The 18504-nt window shown below is 52.6% G+C and overlaps 1 protein-coding gene across 2 annotated transcripts; it reads right to left on the reverse strand.

Annotated features, from left to right (window-relative positions):
- Positions 1 to 269: 269 nt before the first annotated feature.
- LOC122380375 (protein odd-skipped-related 2-B-like) lies at positions 270 to 18300 on the reverse strand. 2 transcript variants are annotated; one of them, XM_043363470.1, is made up of 3 exons: positions 18105 to 18300; positions 1367 to 1506; positions 282 to 985 (listed from the first exon to the last, which is right to left on the reverse strand). In XM_043363470.1, the coding sequence occupies exons 1-3, from the start codon at positions 18237 to 18239 to the stop codon at positions 454 to 456; spliced, it is 807 nt and encodes a 268-aa protein (XP_043219405.1). In that variant the 5' UTR covers positions 18240 to 18300; the 3' UTR covers positions 282 to 453. The 2 variants fall into 2 exon arrangements, with proteins under 2 accessions (XP_043219404.1, XP_043219405.1); XM_043363469.1 differs by lacking the exon at positions 18105 to 18300 and having other exon boundaries at positions 270 to 985; positions 1367 to 2053.
- Between the last annotated feature and the right edge of the window lie 204 nt (positions 18301 to 18504).

Here is an 18504-nt window from a genome sequence, read left to right on the forward strand (position 1 = left end):
TTGACCTGACCTCAGAGACCACCCGGCTAACCGAGACATTCAACTTGGACACAAATCTCTGCGTCTGGTAACGGCGCTCATGCTCGATTTGTTCGCGATGCGCTTGCTCAATTACAGAGGCGAAACGAAGAGGGTGGCGTGGGAGGTAGTACACCTAACCCCTCAGCTGTTGCTCGTGTAGAAAGTCGATAGGTACAGTGAAGTTTTTCTGTGCATCCTGGCAATATTTGAACATCACACTTCGGCTCGGCTATGGAATCACAATACAATCAGGCTGTGTGGTTGTTTATTACAGATACGCTGCACACTAGAGCCCACACTTCGAACATGAGTAAAACATGATACATGACCATAACAATGCTGAGTGTGCAGAACACATGGCAATGATTGCACGACGTAACAACACTTATTAACACGTTTGACTAATGAGGAGTATTGCTCATAACGCCGTTACTATTCACAAGGCTTCATGATCTCATCAATGGTAAACCCGGTAGTCTTTCTTACAGACAGATTTAAAGCTTCACTGTCGTCAGATTGGCTGAGCCTCAGCTGACCTAGCCTTGCAGCAGGATCACGTGACATTACCGCCTCTTTAGATCTCTCCTCTGACAACAAACCGTGACGAAGAAACAGAGAACCTTCACAGTTTTCAAATGCACTCGTGCGTGGAATTATCTCACACGAGCCATTCTTCAGTAAGTCACCTGATTCTCGTCGAATCTCTGAAGAAGCGCGCTGTGGCGGCGGCGGTGATTCTGCGGCAGAAGACTGAGGTCTTGAGACCTCTCTCAGCCACGGAGGTCGTACTGAGGACGAGTCACCACCTGCCCGTGGCCCCAGCTGAAGCTCCGCGAGCCGCAGGGTCGTCGGCGAGGGGCTGCGCGGAGCGTGCTGAGCGCGGTGGGTGGCCAGGGTGCGCGCCTGACAGAAGCCTTTGCCGCATACCTCACACTGGAATGGCTTCTTCTTGCTGTGGGTGTACCTAGAAGAGGGATGGAAACAGACCTGTTATTTGAGTGGTGCACTATCCGCTTCCGTCATATTTTCCTTCATTGATGCGGATGCCTTTTATTTAAAATTAAAAGAAAACAAAACATGCTAAGCGTCTTTTTGCCTCCGTAGTTGGATTTCCCTAACATATCGAATGGTAAGAAGACCAGTTTCTAAATAGTAAATAGCCACCGCATAGCATACCTACCTATTTCTAACTATTTCCTAGCCTGCCTCAATTATGACCTTATTTTTACTTTTCTACCTCATCATTACACCTGTCAAGTATCACTCCAAGAAACTATTTTGTATTTTGGAGATTCCATGCGCTTCGAAAAGTTCTTGCCGCCCTGAAAGTTTTACTAGAACCCACCTGTGGTCTCTGAGGTGGTCCTGCCGGCGGAACGCCTTGCCGCAGACGTCACACGGGAACGGCCGCTCGTCCGTGTGCGTCCGCTCGTGGATCAGCAGGTTGTAGCTCTTGCTGAACTCGCGCTGGCAGTACTGGCAGATGTAGCGCTTGCGGGAGCGCGCCGGCCGGCCGGTGCGCCAGGGCTGCGGCAGCGCCGGCTGCAGCAGCTGCAGCGGCAGCTGGCAGTACGGCCAGCCGTGCAGCAGGCCGCGCTGCAGCTGTGCAGCCTGCAGCAGCGGGCTCAGCAGCTGCAGCCGGCTGACGGCCATCCCGGCGGCTGCGGCGCTGGCTGCAGCAGCTGCGGTGGCGGTCAGCTGGGCATGTTCCGAGCTCGCCGCCGGGAGCCGAGGGGACCCCGTGCCCTCTCCGCTCCCCGTCACCCACGTGCCGGCTATCTCCGGGTCCCCGGCCCGTCCGCCGTCACCGCGCGCCGCCGCCAGCTCCGGGCTCAGCCGCGACGCCGCCGATGACGCCGATGACGTCGGTGTGGCCGGCGGCGTCAGCAGGTGCGATGTCGTCTCGGCGCCGGGCGGCGTCGGCTGCCACATCTCTGCGGGCCGGGTGGTGCGTCTGTGCGCGAGACGGAGCGGCGGCGGCTGCCGTCCAGCCGGGCCGCCCCGCCCCCCCACAGCTGATTGGCCGCCAGGCCGGCGGGCCGTGCTCTGTTTTGGTTTGGTAGAGCGCCATGCCCGCCGCCCGGCCGCCGCCGCACACTGGTCGGAAACGCTCCAGCGAGAGGCCAGCGGCCTTTCTGCAAAAGTTTTTTGCTTGTTATTCCACAAATAGTGAAGCAAACTTCATGAAACTTTGCATACTTTCTCTGTCATATGTAAGCTATCATTTGGATGTCAAGCACTAAATATATGACGTGAATCTGTTAAGTTATGACGTCATAACTGAGTATAATACTGGATCTAGCACCACTTTAAGTCAACAAGGGAAATTGGGAGCTGCTATTCGGGCACCGGGAATGGTTTCATGCACTCCTTGCAAGGTCCAGTGCTTGACTTTAGCATTGTTGACTTTGCGTGACGTCATTTATGACGTCACTAAGGCCATGTAAGTTTTTCGTCAATAACTCCTGATCAGATGGAGCTAGGGAGTCGGGAAAGCCACCATTGGACTCAGGAAGACCTGCCGAATCGAATGATATGCGATATGACCTCCTTCAACCATTTTCGTGACCTGAGGGGCTCCGACCTGACCTTGACCCGAGGTTAATAACACCTTAACCTTCGCCGGCACAGGAGGGTTGATGCAACCCCCCTAAGGTTTTTCGCGAATAACTCGCGTAAAAAGCGGCCGATCGCGACGAAACTTTCAGTACCCTCGCATTGATCAATTTTACACCCACCCTGAAAATGTCATGACCCTGACCCCAATGGCCTTTGACCTGTGACCTCTTTTCCGTGACCATGTTTGGCCGAAATCGCGATTCAGCGTATGTCGGATCGCATTAGCCGCGCGTTTGCAAGCTTTTTGTGGTTTCAAACGTTCAAACATGTGATTTGATGTTGCTCCCATACATTAGGATGGGTGTCAAGGTCACCTGAAGGTCAGGTCAGGTCATTGACCTTTGGTGACCTCGGGTGACCTCGATTCACTTTTTCGAGTTTCACATGTTTCTAGGCTAGTTTTTGGAGCTGAATTCTAATTTAGCAACCATTTGAACATTTACGAAGTAGTTTTGGCGCTTTCGTAACATGTTACGAAGCTGTCTGCAGAGGCGGTTGACACGTATTACGAATACCCGTCACAACCCCTACCGGTTGACCTGACCTGACCTGACCCGACCTGGTCTAAATGCTTAAAGACATCATCTCTGATCAAAACTAATACGATAATCGTGATCAGCACCCCGGAAAACCACATAGCAGCCACAATTTACGACTTTCTAACAGGTCCCGATTTCCCCGGTTTTCGGGTCATTGACCTGACCTGGAAGGTCACCCGATGACCTAGGACCTTAAAATTGGGTGTCATCGGCTTCCTCTCGTGACGGGCAGCACGCTCATTTTTTTCCGCGAGGCTCTAGCTCGATTAGGGGACAAACGCGAGGGGGGTCGTACCAACCCCCCCCCCCTTGTGCCGTCGAAGGACGCAAAATGGCCTGTGCCGGCGAGGGTTAAGTTGACTTCACCCGAACACCAAGTATAGCATTCAACGCGCCTGAGCTAGACAAACACGATTATGCCCAAATCGCGGCAGTGCGACCATTTTTGGCAAAGTAATTAGCCTAAAACCGAGCCCGTGCCTTGTGGCACTTACCTGACCTAAGAGGTCACTGGCTGACCTAAGACCTTAAAATCGGGTACTACCTAATTTTTGCGTCTTATAACGGCACACAAGCTTGTTTTTTTTTCCGCGAGGCTCTAGCTCAATTAGAGGCGAAACGGCGAGGGAGTTGTACCAACCCTCCCCGGTCAATGTAGAAAACCAATCGGTCCGGCCAGGGCTAAATACCGGAATTGTGATCTAATGTAAAAAGACGGCCCAAGGTAACCCGACGTCAGTGACAGGTGTCCTATATTTGCAGCGTCTTATGTTCACGAAGGTTTCAATTTCCACTTTCTTCAGCCGAGTGATGGCTGTCAATAGCAAGGCTCTCTAAATGCAAGCCGTAATCGCCACGCAATATGTGGAAGGCTTTTGATGTCAATGCATACATAAATGCATACATAAAACGCGCTTTTCACAAAATTCATAAACTCAAGCGCATCTGTTTTTAATGACCAGTCAACTACGCATGGATGCGTGCAGGCCACACAGGTCAGCGTAAGCCGGGCGTGGCGGCCGAGCCGAAACTGGGGCGGGGCGGGCGGTAGTTGGGTAGGAAGAGCGGCTCCTGCAAATTTTGCGCAAATATGCGCAGTTAGCTTTTATGTTGCCCTGGTGTAAATTTAAATCCTACTTCATCTCACAAAAAAATCAGAGTGGAACTAGATGGGACTACCTGTTGTTTCCTTACCTAAACTTTGCAGTTATATTCCAGAATCACTGTAGGAGAGCCTTCATAAAAAAGCTATAGTACATCTTAGTTAGGGAAAAAGTATACCAAAAATTTTGCACTGACCAGTCGGCAACTTCATAACGAACATTTTGATGCATAATATGTGGGATTTCAATTTGGTGTCTATCAGCAATAAGACTCTGAATATCCGGCTCAAGAAACCTCTTGCTCCGCGTCAGTTTCCGAGTTCTGGGATACCCCATCTTCGGGGGCTGATTACAGCTATTTTTGGTCACCCGGATTAGTTTTTTTGGCCTAAGTATAATAATTTGATCAATTTCAAATCGATCTATATAAAAAATAATCCGAAACTCCGGAATCGCCCTTGGCCTCTCGTGAGGGCGTTTCCGACCAGTGTGCGCCGGACCGGTGAAAGCACACCGACTGATGATGGCTGCCCCCGAGCTGCCGGCAGCGGTACGGCACCGGTCATTGGCTCGCCGCCGGCAGTCAGAGTCAGGGAAGAGTGAGGATAAAGCTTTTTAACAGCCGGTGATTGCGCGGCACAGCTGCGCAATGACAGGATTACATGGCTAAGCGACATGTCTTCACAGAGACAAAGCCCAGCATGTCAAACCATTGAATGAAAATACGCTGATGACGTTTGCCGAGTTTCACCTTGGAGCTTGTGCAGCTAAAGTCTAAATGTGCTGACTTTTCATCATAATGGGGAAATCCGATTGACGTGATTCCCGAATACATCTCAAACACCGAAAGCAATCACTCGAAGGAGGGGTTAGTTCAACATTGTTGGGCGTGTTTGTTCGTGATAATTTTCGGTTAACTTTTCTTGACATTTATGATGACGTCAAACAATGGGGATTTTATGATGTAGCATGACCTATCTGTATCAAATATTGAACTGTTTACATTTAAAAGTCACCTCTAGATGCCCTAGCTGACGCCATGACCGACAGAGTGGGTTGATCCAATGACGCATGGACAGCGCTCGCCTTATCGGTGGTAGGCGTCAGTCGCTACCGACTGACGTCCGCTCCGAGACCAACTACCACTCCCAGACCTACTACACAGCTCGGCGTGGCCGATAACGCACACAGGCCTCCGCGTGCGTGCTCCTGTCGAGTGGCCTCTGACGCCATCAGGGGAGGGCCGTGACGTGTCGGTGAAATCTGACATCGAGCGGTGTTCCTGGAGCTCCCACCCGCCGCACTGTTTGTCGGTATCTACAGACGGCTCGACTCACCAAGCCCTCTCCAAAACAGACGGCCCAGCGCGGGCCTCTTCTTGGTACTGCTTGTGGTGCTGGTGGGCCGTCGGCGGGGGCGGGTGCTCTAAATGCGGCGTGGGCTTCAGCTGCGACGTATGTAAAGCTAGCCAAGACATGACCGAGCGTTCTGTTCAGTGGCCGGCCTCACTGAGTGCCACTCTCGGCCCCGTTTGATGTGAAGCGATAGCGGATAATTCTGAAATGGCTTTTGTTGGCAGTGCGGGATAAGACACCCACCACAGACAGAGTATGTTTAGGCGACGTACTCGAACGCTGGTGAAACATGCCTGCGCCATCGGTGGCTTATTGTACTTACCACGATGGACGGAATAGGTGTGTCTGAAACACGATAAGTCAAGATGACGGCAGTACGTCACGAAGCAAACACGCATCTGAGAGCCATCCAGCTATTTTTGTCTGGTTTGCTACCACATAAGCTCGATGGCGACGAACGTTTGACATTGTGCTCTGGCACTGTGGCGCATCGGGCTCAAATCAATGAGTCAATGCCAGTAAAAATATTGAATTGTGTTGACGTGAGGTTTCTTAGCGAAACTCTGTAAATCTCTCTCTCTCCCCCCTTTCTCTCTCTCTCTCCCTCTCCCTCTCTCTCTCTCTCTCTCTCTCTCTCTCTCTCTCTCTCTCTCTCTCTCTCTCTCTCTCTCTCTCTCTCTCTCTCTCTCTGAAATTCTGAAAATCACTCTCGCCCGCGCCGCGCGTCAGGTGGCTGGGTAGCCTGTCTACGTGAGGGAGCTGTCTACATATGTGAGTGGCCTGTCCACGTGAGGGAGCTGTCTACATATGTGACTAGCCCGTCCACGTGAGGGAGCTGTCTACATATGTGACTAGCCCGTCCACGTGAGGGAGCTGTCTACATATGCGAGTAGCCTGTCCACGTGAGGGAGCTGTCTACTTGTATGTGAGTAGCCTGTCCACCTGAGGGAGCTGTCTACATGTATGTGAGTGGCCTGTCCACGTGAGGGAGCTGTCTACATATGTGTGTGGCCTGTCCACGTGAGGGAGCTGTCTACATATGTGAGTGGCCTGTCCACGTGAGGGAGCTGTCTACATATGTGAGTGGCCTGTCCACGTGAGGGAGCTGTCTACATATGTGAGTGGCCTGTCTACGTGAGGGAGCTGTATACATATGTGAGTGGCCTGTCCACGTGAAGGAGCTGTCTACATAAATGTGAGTAGCCTGTCCACGTGAGGGAGCTGTCTACATATGCGAGTAGCCTGTCCACGTGAGGGAGCTGTCTACATATGCGAGTAGCCTGTCCACGTGAGGGAACTGTCTACATATGCGAGTAGCCTGTCCACGTGGGCTCAGCCCCGGCTGGTCACTATGCTGCCCGGCCAGACCAATGTTCCCCGTAATTCCTATCATCTTTGCGGTTCTGAACTTGTTTCATTAGCTCGCCAGAGCCTAGCCCAACAAAACAAAACAGACAAGTCTGAGCACCGTGGAATGTATAGCACCACGAAATTCCAGACAATCTTTGGGCATGCATTTGACACATGGTCTGGAATGGGATTTTTAAGGCCAAGTACCGTCAACTCACGTCACCAGGTCACCAAAACCTGTACATTGTTAACCCTCGCCCGTATTGGTGTGTGTGTTTTTTTTTAAGCCTCGAACGTATAAGGGGGGGGTCCGTCGGACCCCCCTTGCCGTTTCGCCCCTGATCGAGCTAGAGCTTCGCGGAAAAAACGAGTGTGTTGTCCGTGATGAGAGAAAGCCGAAGATACCAAAAACCAAAGGTCCTAGGTCATTGGTTAACCTTCCAGGTTAGGTCAATGACCCAAACGTCGGGAAAATCGGAACCTGTTAGAACGTCGTAAAGTTTGGCTGTAAGGGGTTTTCAGGGTGCTAATCACGAATATCATGTTAGTTTTGATCACCGTTATGATGTCTTCATGCATTTAGGCCAGGTCGAGTCAGGTCAGGTCAGGTCAGGTCAACCAGTAGGGGTCCTGCTGGGTATTCGTAGTAGGTGTCAATCGCCTCTGACAGCTTCGTAACATGCTACGAAGGTACCAAAACCACTTCGTAAATGTTCATATGGCTGCTAAATTCGAATTCAGCTAAAAAAAAACTGGCCTAGAAACATGCAAAACTCGAAAAAGTGAACCGGGTCATCAAAGGTCAATAACCTGACCTGACCTTCAGGTGACCTTGACACTCGCCCTTATGTATGGGACCAACATCATTTCACATGTTTGAACGCTTGAAACCATGAAAAGACTGCAAAACTCACGGCTAATACGAGCCGGCATACGCCAAATCGCGATTCCGGCCAAACATGGTCTCGAGATAGGTCACAGGTCAAAGCGATGGACCGGAACCAATAATGCGAATGCTAACAGAGCTATGTACGCAAGAACATTTAACTGCATGTAAATACAGAGTTGGGGGTTCAGGGATTTCCTGTTTGACATGCAAACTACTCGAGACATTTATCTCGCGAGCAATTAAATGCTCACAACTCGTGTGGGTGTATTCTAGAGGTGGCAAAATGTGGACCCGAGGACCCGGTCCAAAGAACCAGTCTGGACCCATATGGGTCCAGACCGGTTCCTGGAAATTTTCTGACGGGTCCAACCGGGTCCTACCATAAACTATACATCTTGCACACTACACATTATTGCAAAATATGAAGTGAATGAAGTGAATGTTTCTTTGCACACAGTAGCTCATGAGTATTCCCAGTGGGAAATAGGCTGTTATACATGATGCAACTAATGATTACAAGAAGTTTGTATTAATTGACTTTTGGGGACCGGGTCCAACTGGTTCCGATTCCAACTAAGACCGGGTCCGACTGGTTCCAGAAATGTCAAGCCGGGTCTGGTTCGAGTCTGGTTCCCAAAATTTTCATCTTTTGCCACCTCTAGTGTATTCTTAAGCAAGTTTCCTAGGTACCGACCGACTAGGTAAATGACTTGTTAGCTGTTGGTTGGGAAAGTGCATACAATACCGCTGCTATCAATCTTATACAAGTGCTTGTCTATTTACTATGGGAAATCTTGAGCCCAGGTGGTGAAGGTCCGGGCTCTCCTCAATCAAGCTTAGTCAAGTTTCAGTGAGCAAAAGCTTCAAAAGAGCTGATGAACATCGTTTGCACATTATTTCTGTTTGCGTGCGATTTAAATCTTTGATAGTGTCAGCAGAATGCACATGATAACATGGCTGTTCCAGAGAGGCGATTAGCCCTTAGGGGCGTCGGGGCGATAGGGGGAGGTGCGCTAGACGCCCTCCTTCCCAGCAAGTCGCGGGTAAATGACTTTCAAGCTGTGAACTGTTTTGAAACCATACCCGGCCGCAGAATAACGTTTCGACAAATGTCAGCGCACAAAATCCATACGTTTCTGAACCAGAAGTGCCAGCAGGCAGCATGTTCGTCGTATAGGGGTACGATGGAAAGTCGGCAGGATTCCCACCGATTGACCTGGCCTGACCTGACCTATCGAATGCATGAATGCATCATCTTTGTTGAAATCTTACATGAAATCCAAGATGAGGAGCCCGAAAACTTTTTTGTTTTTTACTTTTTTTCACTTTATTTTTAAGAAATTCTAGTGGATCCTGATTTCCTCGACTTTTCCGATTTCATTGTCCTGACCTGCTGGAGGGTCAACCAATGACCAAGACCCTAAAGCTGGGTATCATCGACTTCTTCGCGTCATGGGCAACACGCTCGTTTTTTTCCGCGAAGCTATAGCTCGATCAAGGACCAAAGTCAAAACGACTAGTCGCTTTAATTAGAAGGCCAATACGGGCGAGAGTTAGCCGCTGTTGTACCCAGGTCATCTGTTATGCCTATAAATCGTTCTTACTAGCAAATACTCACACAATCATTTGGCAATGAAGGTTGGCATAGCTATTTAGGCATAGTTTGTTACGGAGCGAGCGAAGCGAGCGTAGTCTTTCCTTAGATTAACGGAAATTTCTGAGTATGAGCGGCCGGCCGGCCGTGGTCACGATTCTGCGACGCTTATATCTCAGCAACCACTTGACCGATTAACACGCGGTAATTTTTGTAGGGTAGCTTCATTCCTTCTACCAAGTATTGGCCTACTCCTGATGCATGTGGGTGACCCCTTATGCACGTGCCACGTGCAAAACGAAGAGGTGTCCGTTTTGTAATTGTTGCAATATCTCGGTAACTACTGGGCCGATTGCGCTGAAAGTTGGCATGTAGGTAGGCACCCACTAGGCACTGCATATCCATGTGCCAGAGTTGGGGTGCTGCTGCACGTGCGCACGTTCAGGGGTCGTTTCCAGATCTCGAGAACGGCTCGACCGATTGCGCTCAAATTTGGTACACAGTTAGGGACCGGTTAGTAGGGTGCCGTGCACAAGTCAGTTGGGACCCATTTTGCACGTGCGCACGTGCAGGGTGCCGCTTCCAGATCTCGAGAACGGCTGGGCCGATTGTGCCCAAATTTGGCACGCCGGTAGAGACCGGTTAGTAGGGTGTCGTGCACAAGTCAGTTGGAAGTACCCCCTCGCAATTTCGCACGTGCAAGGCCCACCCTTTCGCTCGCTCCGTTAGTCGCCCCAAAAGGCGTTATACTGGTGTAATATGTCATTTTATTTCAGTACATCGCTGATAGAAAGAATGTATAGGCAACTTCACACGAAATGGGTGCACTCATCGTATTCACAGAGAGCGGGAACCCCACAACCAAGAACCGCACTCTGGAATTTATGTGCCGTGTTCTGTAGCACGTTATTTCATGCATCACAAGTGGTAACGCTGCCCAAACACAGCAGCAGTGCTGCACCGTAACCATAGCAACCGCTATGAGCGCCCCTAGGCAATGGGTGGTTAACACCGCATAGCGCACCTCCCCGGCTGAGCCGCCCTGGCGCGGGCGGCGGGCGGGTGCGTGCGACGCCGGTGTCGAGCCCGTTGCCGGCGGCGTTGCATGCTGCCTGCTAAGGGTGGGCGGCGCCCCAGCAGTGCCGGGGGCGGAGCCGACCCCTGGGGTGCAGCATTCCTTGCATAGCACGCTGGGCGGTAGCGTGAGAGGCATCTGTGCGGCCTGTTATCACCTGAGCGGCCCCCGGCGCCGCCGCTCAAAGATCGGCCACGGCCGGGGGACGGGTGAGAGGGTGTTCTGCCACAGAGGTGGGACAGTGGGAACGGTGGGAAGGGGAGCTGAAATGAGAGGAGGCGGACTGATTCGGTTTTATATGCGTGTGGGTGGATGGAGATGATATATCCTAGATGGGAAATCAAATGGTGTAATTGGAAATAACAAACGTGCTACAGTGGTTTATGAAAAACGAATAGTTCATTCGCCAATATCCGGTCTAACAGAGCTAATAGACATACTGTTGAAACCAATTTCGCCTGACTAGTTTGTTATTACAACCATGCAGGTATGCTCATTATCCAACGATGTGCATAAATAAGAAAGCATGCACATACTAATGAGGTATGTCCGTCTGGTCTGTCCGTGCCAGCGGATTGTTTGGACCCTTTCCTGGCCGTCCATGACCCTCGACGGGTGCCGAGGAGCCGGGCCCACCACTCACCAGGCACTGGCACATGGGGGCCTGTTGAGGGCAGATTCGGCTCTCCTGACCAAATTGGTAGATTAAGCATTAGTGAAACCAAGCACCACCAGTTGTGTCACACAGTTTCGGTTCACTGGTTCAGTCGTTCCTGCCCAGACGTCTTTCAGTGGCGTCTATATTTGTCGGTGGCCGCTACATTCGGCTTTCTGCGGCTCTCTGCGATCAGGTGTTGTTGGCTTATCCTACCGTTGATTAACTGAGGTCGTCTCGTCGTCCGGTCGTTTGCTACCGCTCAGCGATCGTTTTCAGTCGTCTTTAGTCACTAGCTATTATCAGTATCCGTTTCTGGTCGTTTGGGCCGTCTGTTGCCACCGACATCAACCGACTGCAGCCGTCCGTAGTCTGCAGTGCTGCAGTTTGTTATGTCGTTCTTCTTCGATCAATTATGGCCGTCTGTGGCAGTCTGCAGTCACTTGCGGTTAGGTGTTGACTGCTGCCGTCTACGGCTTTCTTTTGTCGCCTGGCTTTCTGCAGTCGGCTGCGGTCAGACGCAGTAAGCTGCTGTCCCCAACAGACAGCTCCAGACAGCTCCAGACAGTTTTAGACAGCTTCAGACAATTGCAGACAGTTCCAGACAGCTTCAGACAGTTGTAGACAGCTATGGTCAGCTGCGATCGGGTACGGTCGGTCGCGGTAGGTTGAGGTCGGTTACGGACAGTTGCGACCGGTGACAGCTGGGGTCCAGTCGTCTCTGTTCAATTAGCGGTCTTTTGTTGTCGTCAGCGGTCGGTCGCGATCTTTTACGGCCGGTTGCGGTCGTCTGTGGTCATCTGCGGTCAGCGTGGTCTTCCAGGGTCAGCTGGGGTCCGGTGTGATCGTCAGGAGTCGGCTGCGGTCATCAGCGGGTTGATTACGGTCCCCAGTGGTCGGTTGCGGTCAGTTGCGGTCGATTGCGTTCGTCTGTGGTGGGTTGCAGTCGGTTGTGGTCTCCTGTGGTCGCTTGCTGTCGGTTGCGGTCAGTTGTAATCAATCTGCAGTCAGCTGCCGTCGGTTGCGGTCGTCTGCGGTCAGTTGCAGTCGGTTGCGGTCAGTTACCGTCAACCTATAATCAGTTGCGGTCGGTTGCGGTCATCTGCGGTCGTCAGGGGTCAGTTACGGTCGTCAGGGGTCAGTAACGGCCGTCCATCTCCTGAGCAGCAGCTGGCCCTCCTTCTGGTGTTCCGCCGGGGTGCTCTGTTTACATCTCAGTCCTACCACGTGACGCAGTGTGTTGTGCCTCCGACCGGACTCTGGCCGAGCACGTGACACTCGGCGGGAAATGGCCCGAGTCAGCGCGTCTGGATCCGAGTGAGTTAAGGGGGCCTGGTGGCTACAGTGGGCTGTCCTGGATTGCCACAGAGCAGAGGCGGAGCGCTCAACATTCCACAGATGAATGTGTCCGCTGAAAATGAGATGTCCGCAGTGTTTGTGGATGTAGCGTAACCCCAGCACTCGTTTAAAAACATAGGCTCACAACTTTCAGATACCTACATAATAAAAAAGCCGTCATCTACTTCGCATCGGACGGATCTACACAAACCTTAGCATTTGCTCACGGTACTTACATGCCCCCGCATGAAGAAGGAAGTGGGTTCAAAAACGATCACCAGCCTAGGCAGCAGGCAATGATGTCATCATTTGTACTCAAATCTATTGACTCACCGTGGTTTAGTTAGCAGGCAGCGCTCAGTGGCGGCCCGGTGTGACCGCCAGTCGGGTCAGGTCAGCGGCGGCCACAACACCCGTCCATCCCGCGTAGTACGGCCGACCTGGGGCCAGTCGTGACGGCTAGCCCTCCGTCCAGTTGCAGCCGTAACGGGAGTCCGAGCTCCTCGCGCTGCCGGCCGTGCCGCCCGCCGCCCCAGTCACCCCAGTCACCCACGGCCGTGCCACCCGCCGCCCCAGCCGCCCTCGGCCGTGCCGCCCGCCGCCCCTGCCGCCCACGGCTGCGCCGCCCAGCGCGGTATTAGGGGGCTTCGTGACGCCGCTTCATGTCGGCATTCGGCCGGCTCTATACCGCGGCAGACGCCCTGGCTGGAAGGACATTGCCGTCATTGCTGGCGCGCCGTTACGGGCTGCCGCGGGCTCGGCGGCGGTCTGCTCTGCTCCCTCGGCGAGCGTGCACTCGCAGCGGCGCTTCTCCCCCAGCGGTGGCCCTTCTCAGATCGGCTGGACGGCCGATCGTGCCCCGCAGCCGCTCCGACCACTACGAGTGCCAGCCCCGCATGCCGCACGCGTGGGAAGTCGGCTCGCAGGGGCCAATTTTCTGGGGGCGGGGCGGCCGCCAGCGGGGGCTGAGGCGGTGGGCAGTAAAAGGTAGGTCAATACGCGGCCGCCGGCGACGGCTAGTTACGGCCAGATAAAGAAGCCGGCTGACGTCTGCAACTCCCCACAGTGAGCCGTTCGCCTCTGAGTGCAGGCGTGCCACCGTGGGGGCAGTTTATGTCTGCGCGAGAAATAATCGTGGGGGAATATAGCCGTTTGTCTCGTGTGTATTTTGAATGCAATTTTAAATCAGATCCGGCGCAAAACAACTGAAAAAGAAACATTTGTTTTTAACACTGACAAAATATTAGCCGCTTTTTTTAACCGGCCGCCGACAGTATCACTGACTGGTATCCCCTGTGTATCGTTCGACAACCCATCTAATGCATTCTGAACTTAGAAATTTATGTAATCACAAATAAGCTGCCGTTTCGAACACTTTGAGCTTTTTATTCGGTGATGAATCAAGTTGAGAAACGCGAGAAGCCCAAAGTAGTTTGAACTTATTTCAAAGTATGTTACTTTAGAAGTCGCGACGATAAATCTCAGAGACTTGAAGGGTGTACTTCAAGAAGGCCAGCGATCTGGCTCTGTCGTGCTGCGTCATTTCCAAAGATAAATTTATGATGCTTTGTGGCTCCGTAGGGGCGAGCAGGTACTCCCTTCGCGGATAAATATCAGCCCATGAAAAGGCACTCGTTATGACACATTCACATTTGGTGTTTTGTTCGCACTAACCAGCAGACGATCAGGTGAATATTGTCTCCAATCCATTCCCCTCCCGTTTACCCCGTCGTAAACCGTGTCAATCCATTATGTGAACCCTATTATTGCCCACTTCCCACCCGCAATAACATGAGCACCCTTTCGACCCGCGTGTGCCGCCGACTGGGAGCAGGTTCCCAATCACAGAAGCAGCACCATTTCCATAATGTCAGCCGCCAACGCGCCACGCTGAAAACAAACAGCCTTCCGAGGATCCGCCAGGGTATTTTTCGCGCCGTCAAAACGGCTACCATGTTGCCCCCCGTAGTGACGAGCCCTCACAATCAGCCGCCAAGACGGCGCGGCGGTGCGGCCGCCCGTCGCGCGCCGCCGTCCGACCGCCCGGTATGTGGCCGGGCGGCGGCGGCGGCGGCGGCGACGGCGGGGGCGGGGGCGGCTGCCGCCACTGATACTCCCCAGCAGGTGGCAGGTGACTTTACCCATCGTAACGTCCTCACGATCTCCCGCCGTTACAGACGGACGACTACGACTGTAGGAACGGGTCAAGTTTTGGCGCGAACAGGCCCAGGATTTCAAAAATGCACATGCCTTGCCAAAATTTGAATTAACAGCTAGATAGGTGAAAAGTGTTGCAACGAATGATGCAAATGTGTGACTCTTATAGATGTGTCATATAGTGGGTTATGACTTATGAGGGGTTATTGGTTATAATTGCACAGTCCATAAAAAAGAATAGTTACATGATGAAATTATGGCTATTGGCCTTTTGCCATTTTGCCCAACGTCGGCTGTTTCTTTGATGTCTCACTTCTGCTCTTCTTCAAGATAAGAACATCGTATCGGAAAAAGTGCGTGACAGTCGTTCTTACTCATATCGATAAGATACATATTTGAAGTGCTGGAAGTGGCCTATACCACAGGTCTCAGGAAGTGTTCTGAAGCGCAGAAGTTTGAAGAGGGAGAGCAAAGTTTCTTCCTCCGAATTCCTGGAACTACGCTCGGGAGGAGCGACAAACACGCTTGTTTTGTGGACCGGAATTCCAATGAAGGTGCAAGGAGTTACAAGACTGGGGTCATGCCCTTTACGTCGTTCGAACTGTGTCAACAAGGCCGATTTAGAGACATTTGTTACCACACAGGCATTGGTGACTATTTTAGAATGGTTTGAAAGGCCTTGAACGAATGAGTTCGTAACTTCTTTCACCTTTCCTATACCAAACATTTGTATTGTGCATGGATCTCATAAAATGGGTCTGGGATCTGATCCTACGGGATCATGATCCAACCCCTTCAATTTGTCGTGATTATTTTTGAAATCATAGGTCTGAATGAACATTATATGTATCGAGAGACCTTTTTTAAATAATGAATCCTATCATTATTTTTGCCGAGACTGAAACCGTGATTTGGCGTTTGGGAGAACTCGTGTTGGCGTTCCGTTTAACCATCCAATGTGATTACAGTTCACAACTCATTGCTGTGACACTAATGGCATGAAATATCCATGTATGTATTATGGGTTGACAGGTTGCCTGTTGTGTGATCCACATAGACACTTCCTTCTGTGGCTTGTCGTCAGATCCTTAATGATTATAGATAAAATACATCTACCAATACAGTACATATCAATAAATACAATGCATATGTTTATAATTTAAAAGGATCTGACGACAAGCCAAAGAAAGGAGCTATGATCTATGTGGATGACACAACAGTCAACCTGTGAAACCAGTATAACCATCCGCTGTGATGAGTGCGTGTTCGGATCTGCGTACCAGACGTTCCCGAGGACAGCCAGCCGTCGATCCACTTGAGCGCGTGTTTGTGCGGCCGGGTGGGCGGCGTAACGGCCTGTAATAGCCACAAGACTCCACACTCCCTGATTTATGCCCTGTAATTGGCAGGACACACTAATTTGGACAGTGCTGCCGCCCAGACCTGCCGCCGAGTACCAGTGACGTCATCAAGGCACTGGCGGCCGCCGCAGTGAGGAGAGTAGCATCTTGGCTGGGTTACTGGGACACCGTCGAGTCTGAGGAGCTGACGATAACTGGTGGTGACTCATGTGGGGGTGGATGATGTATTCTTACCGGGTCAGGGTCGCCGAGCCGTCCGGTGTAGGTATTGCCGTTAGCTTGGTGTTGGAAACGGATTACCCGCCATTACAAATGATTTCTACATTTTATTTCCCAGCCTCGTTTCCCTTCTGTTTCTGGGGTGTATTTAGTCACATGTCATTTTCGCAACGGGTGATGATAAACGCTGCCCTTCCCCATCGACCATATCTGGTCAGGCGTCTCCCCCGGAAGGCGGCTGGTGGCCCACTCGAAGTGCGGGAGGGGGCGATTGGGGTGGGGGATGGCTGGGGACCCCCGCACTCCCCGTCACTTCCGTCTGGTGGTATCCCACTCCCCTCCCCTCCCCTCCCCACGATTGTCATCGGCCCGTCCCCCGCCTGACCGACGCGTGTCCAGATGGCTGTGGTTTTGTATTCTTTTGACCCCAGATGACGACTTCCCACCGCCGCGCGGGCCCGGATGTGATCATTGGATATCGCCTTCTCGTATGACATATGCAGGAGCGGATGTTTGTTGAGGTTAATCTTGTAATGACTCGGAAATGACTGTGTTTATTATCTTGTCAGTGGATAAATTTGCTTAAATATGCACAATAACGTAAACCTTGTTTCGCCTGTTATCAAAGGAGAACATATTGAATTTCGTTGGTATTGGCGAATTGCTCCTTCATATCGTTTGGCAGACAAAGTTTTATCCGCAGATTCAACGTTGTTTAGTCGTTTTATGGCGCTGAATTCGTCTTCTGCGCTTTGCACGGCGATTGTCAGACTGTGTAATCGTATGTTGCACATACTCAAAGCCATTTTAACAGCATTTGTATTCATAAAACATACAACATGTTCGACGGTGATAAAAGTCATCCCGTCATCCAAAAATCATACATAAGCAGGCCGACGAATTTAAAACACACAGATTAACATGCAGGCACTTAAATCGTGCGATCACGGTATGAAACGCCGCTTTATGCATTATCATATTACTTACCAAAGCAAGAATCAAACCGTTGATTAACTATTGCAACCGATCTACCGCGGACAAATACAACCCATTGCATGCATTCGATAGCATAATGACACTCACAAGTGACAACAAATTCTTGATTCCAAATTACATATGCAATAAATAAGCCCCGAAAGCGATTTGCCCCGCACAGCCATTCATTCGCCAGCCGGCCGGCAGAAGCCGCTGCACGGTTTGTGATGCTGCGACTGCCGCACCACTGCCTCCGCCGTCTACATGGCCAGAATGTCCACGATCCGAAACCCGGTGCGTTTGCGGCTCGGCCGGGCGGCGGTGTTCTCCCGAGAGGAGGCGATCCTGGCGGCACAGCCCACCCTCAGGTCCTCCGGCTGGTCCTGGCTGATGGACGGCGGACTGACGGGCCACGAGTGGACGCGGGTCGCTGTCCACCAGTGGTCGGCGGCCAGCGGCGAGCGCGCTACCTGGACGGGGCTTGCCGGCGGAGAGGTCGCCTCGCCCGCCGGACTGGAGGGCGCCTCGCTGCCCGATGTCTCCCCAGCCGAGTGGGCTGGCTCGTCACGAGGCGCCAGGCGCGCCGGTCGCTCTTCGACCGAAGGCACGTAGGTGCGGGTGCACGAGGCGCGGTGCATGGCCCGCGTCCGCGCCTGGCAGAAGCCCTTGCCGCAGCGCTCACATTTGAACGGCTTCTCCTTGAGGTGGATGTAGCTGTGGTCGCGCAGGTGGTCCTGCCGCCGGAACGCCTTGCCGCAAACGTCACACGGGAACGGCCGCTCGTCCGTGTGGGTCCGCTCGTGGATCAGCAGGTTGTAGCTCTTGCTGAACTCGCGCTGGCAGTACTGGCAGATGTAGCGCTTGCGGGGCCGACTGGGGCGCGCCGAGAGCGGCGGCGGCCTCACCACGTTGTTGGAGAGGTAGCTGAGCAGCCAGGGCTGGTGCGCCGTCAGCAGCGGGGGCAGCATGTCGGGCGGCAGCGGCTGCATCTTCGGGAGCTGTCTCACCGGTCAGGAGTTCGTCAGTTCGCGTCACAGCCCGGCCGGGTCCACCAACTGAATGCGGCGCACCGTGGGAGCCCGGGAGAGTGCGGTAGCCGCGCTGGCGGCCCTTGACCACGCCCCTCGCCGCTGATTGGCCGAGCGGCGGCCGACGCCCGCCCACTTGGGTCTGACTGGTGCCGCCGGCGGTGGACGACTCAGTCAGCAGCGGACCCCTTCACCTGGTGAATTACACGAGTGGCGCAGATTGGGG

This window comes from Amphibalanus amphitrite, unplaced genomic scaffold (assembly GCF_019059575.1).
Source record: "Amphibalanus amphitrite isolate SeventyFive unplaced genomic scaffold, NRLGWU_Aamphi_draft 000097F_arrow, whole genome shotgun sequence".
NCBI lineage: Eukaryota > Metazoa > Arthropoda > Thecostraca > Balanomorpha > Balanidae > Amphibalanus > Amphibalanus amphitrite.

Bases quoted from the DNA above. Each gene is read 5' to 3' on its own strand.
- LOC122380375 (XM_043363469.1), bottom strand. From the start codon at position 1,953: ATGTGGCAGCCGACGCCGCCCGGCGCCGAGACGACATCGCACCTGCTG. The intron at 986-1,366 runs GTGGGTTCTAGT...TCCCTCTTCTAG, and splicing joins GACCACCTCAGAGACCACAG to GTACACCCACAGCAAGAAGA.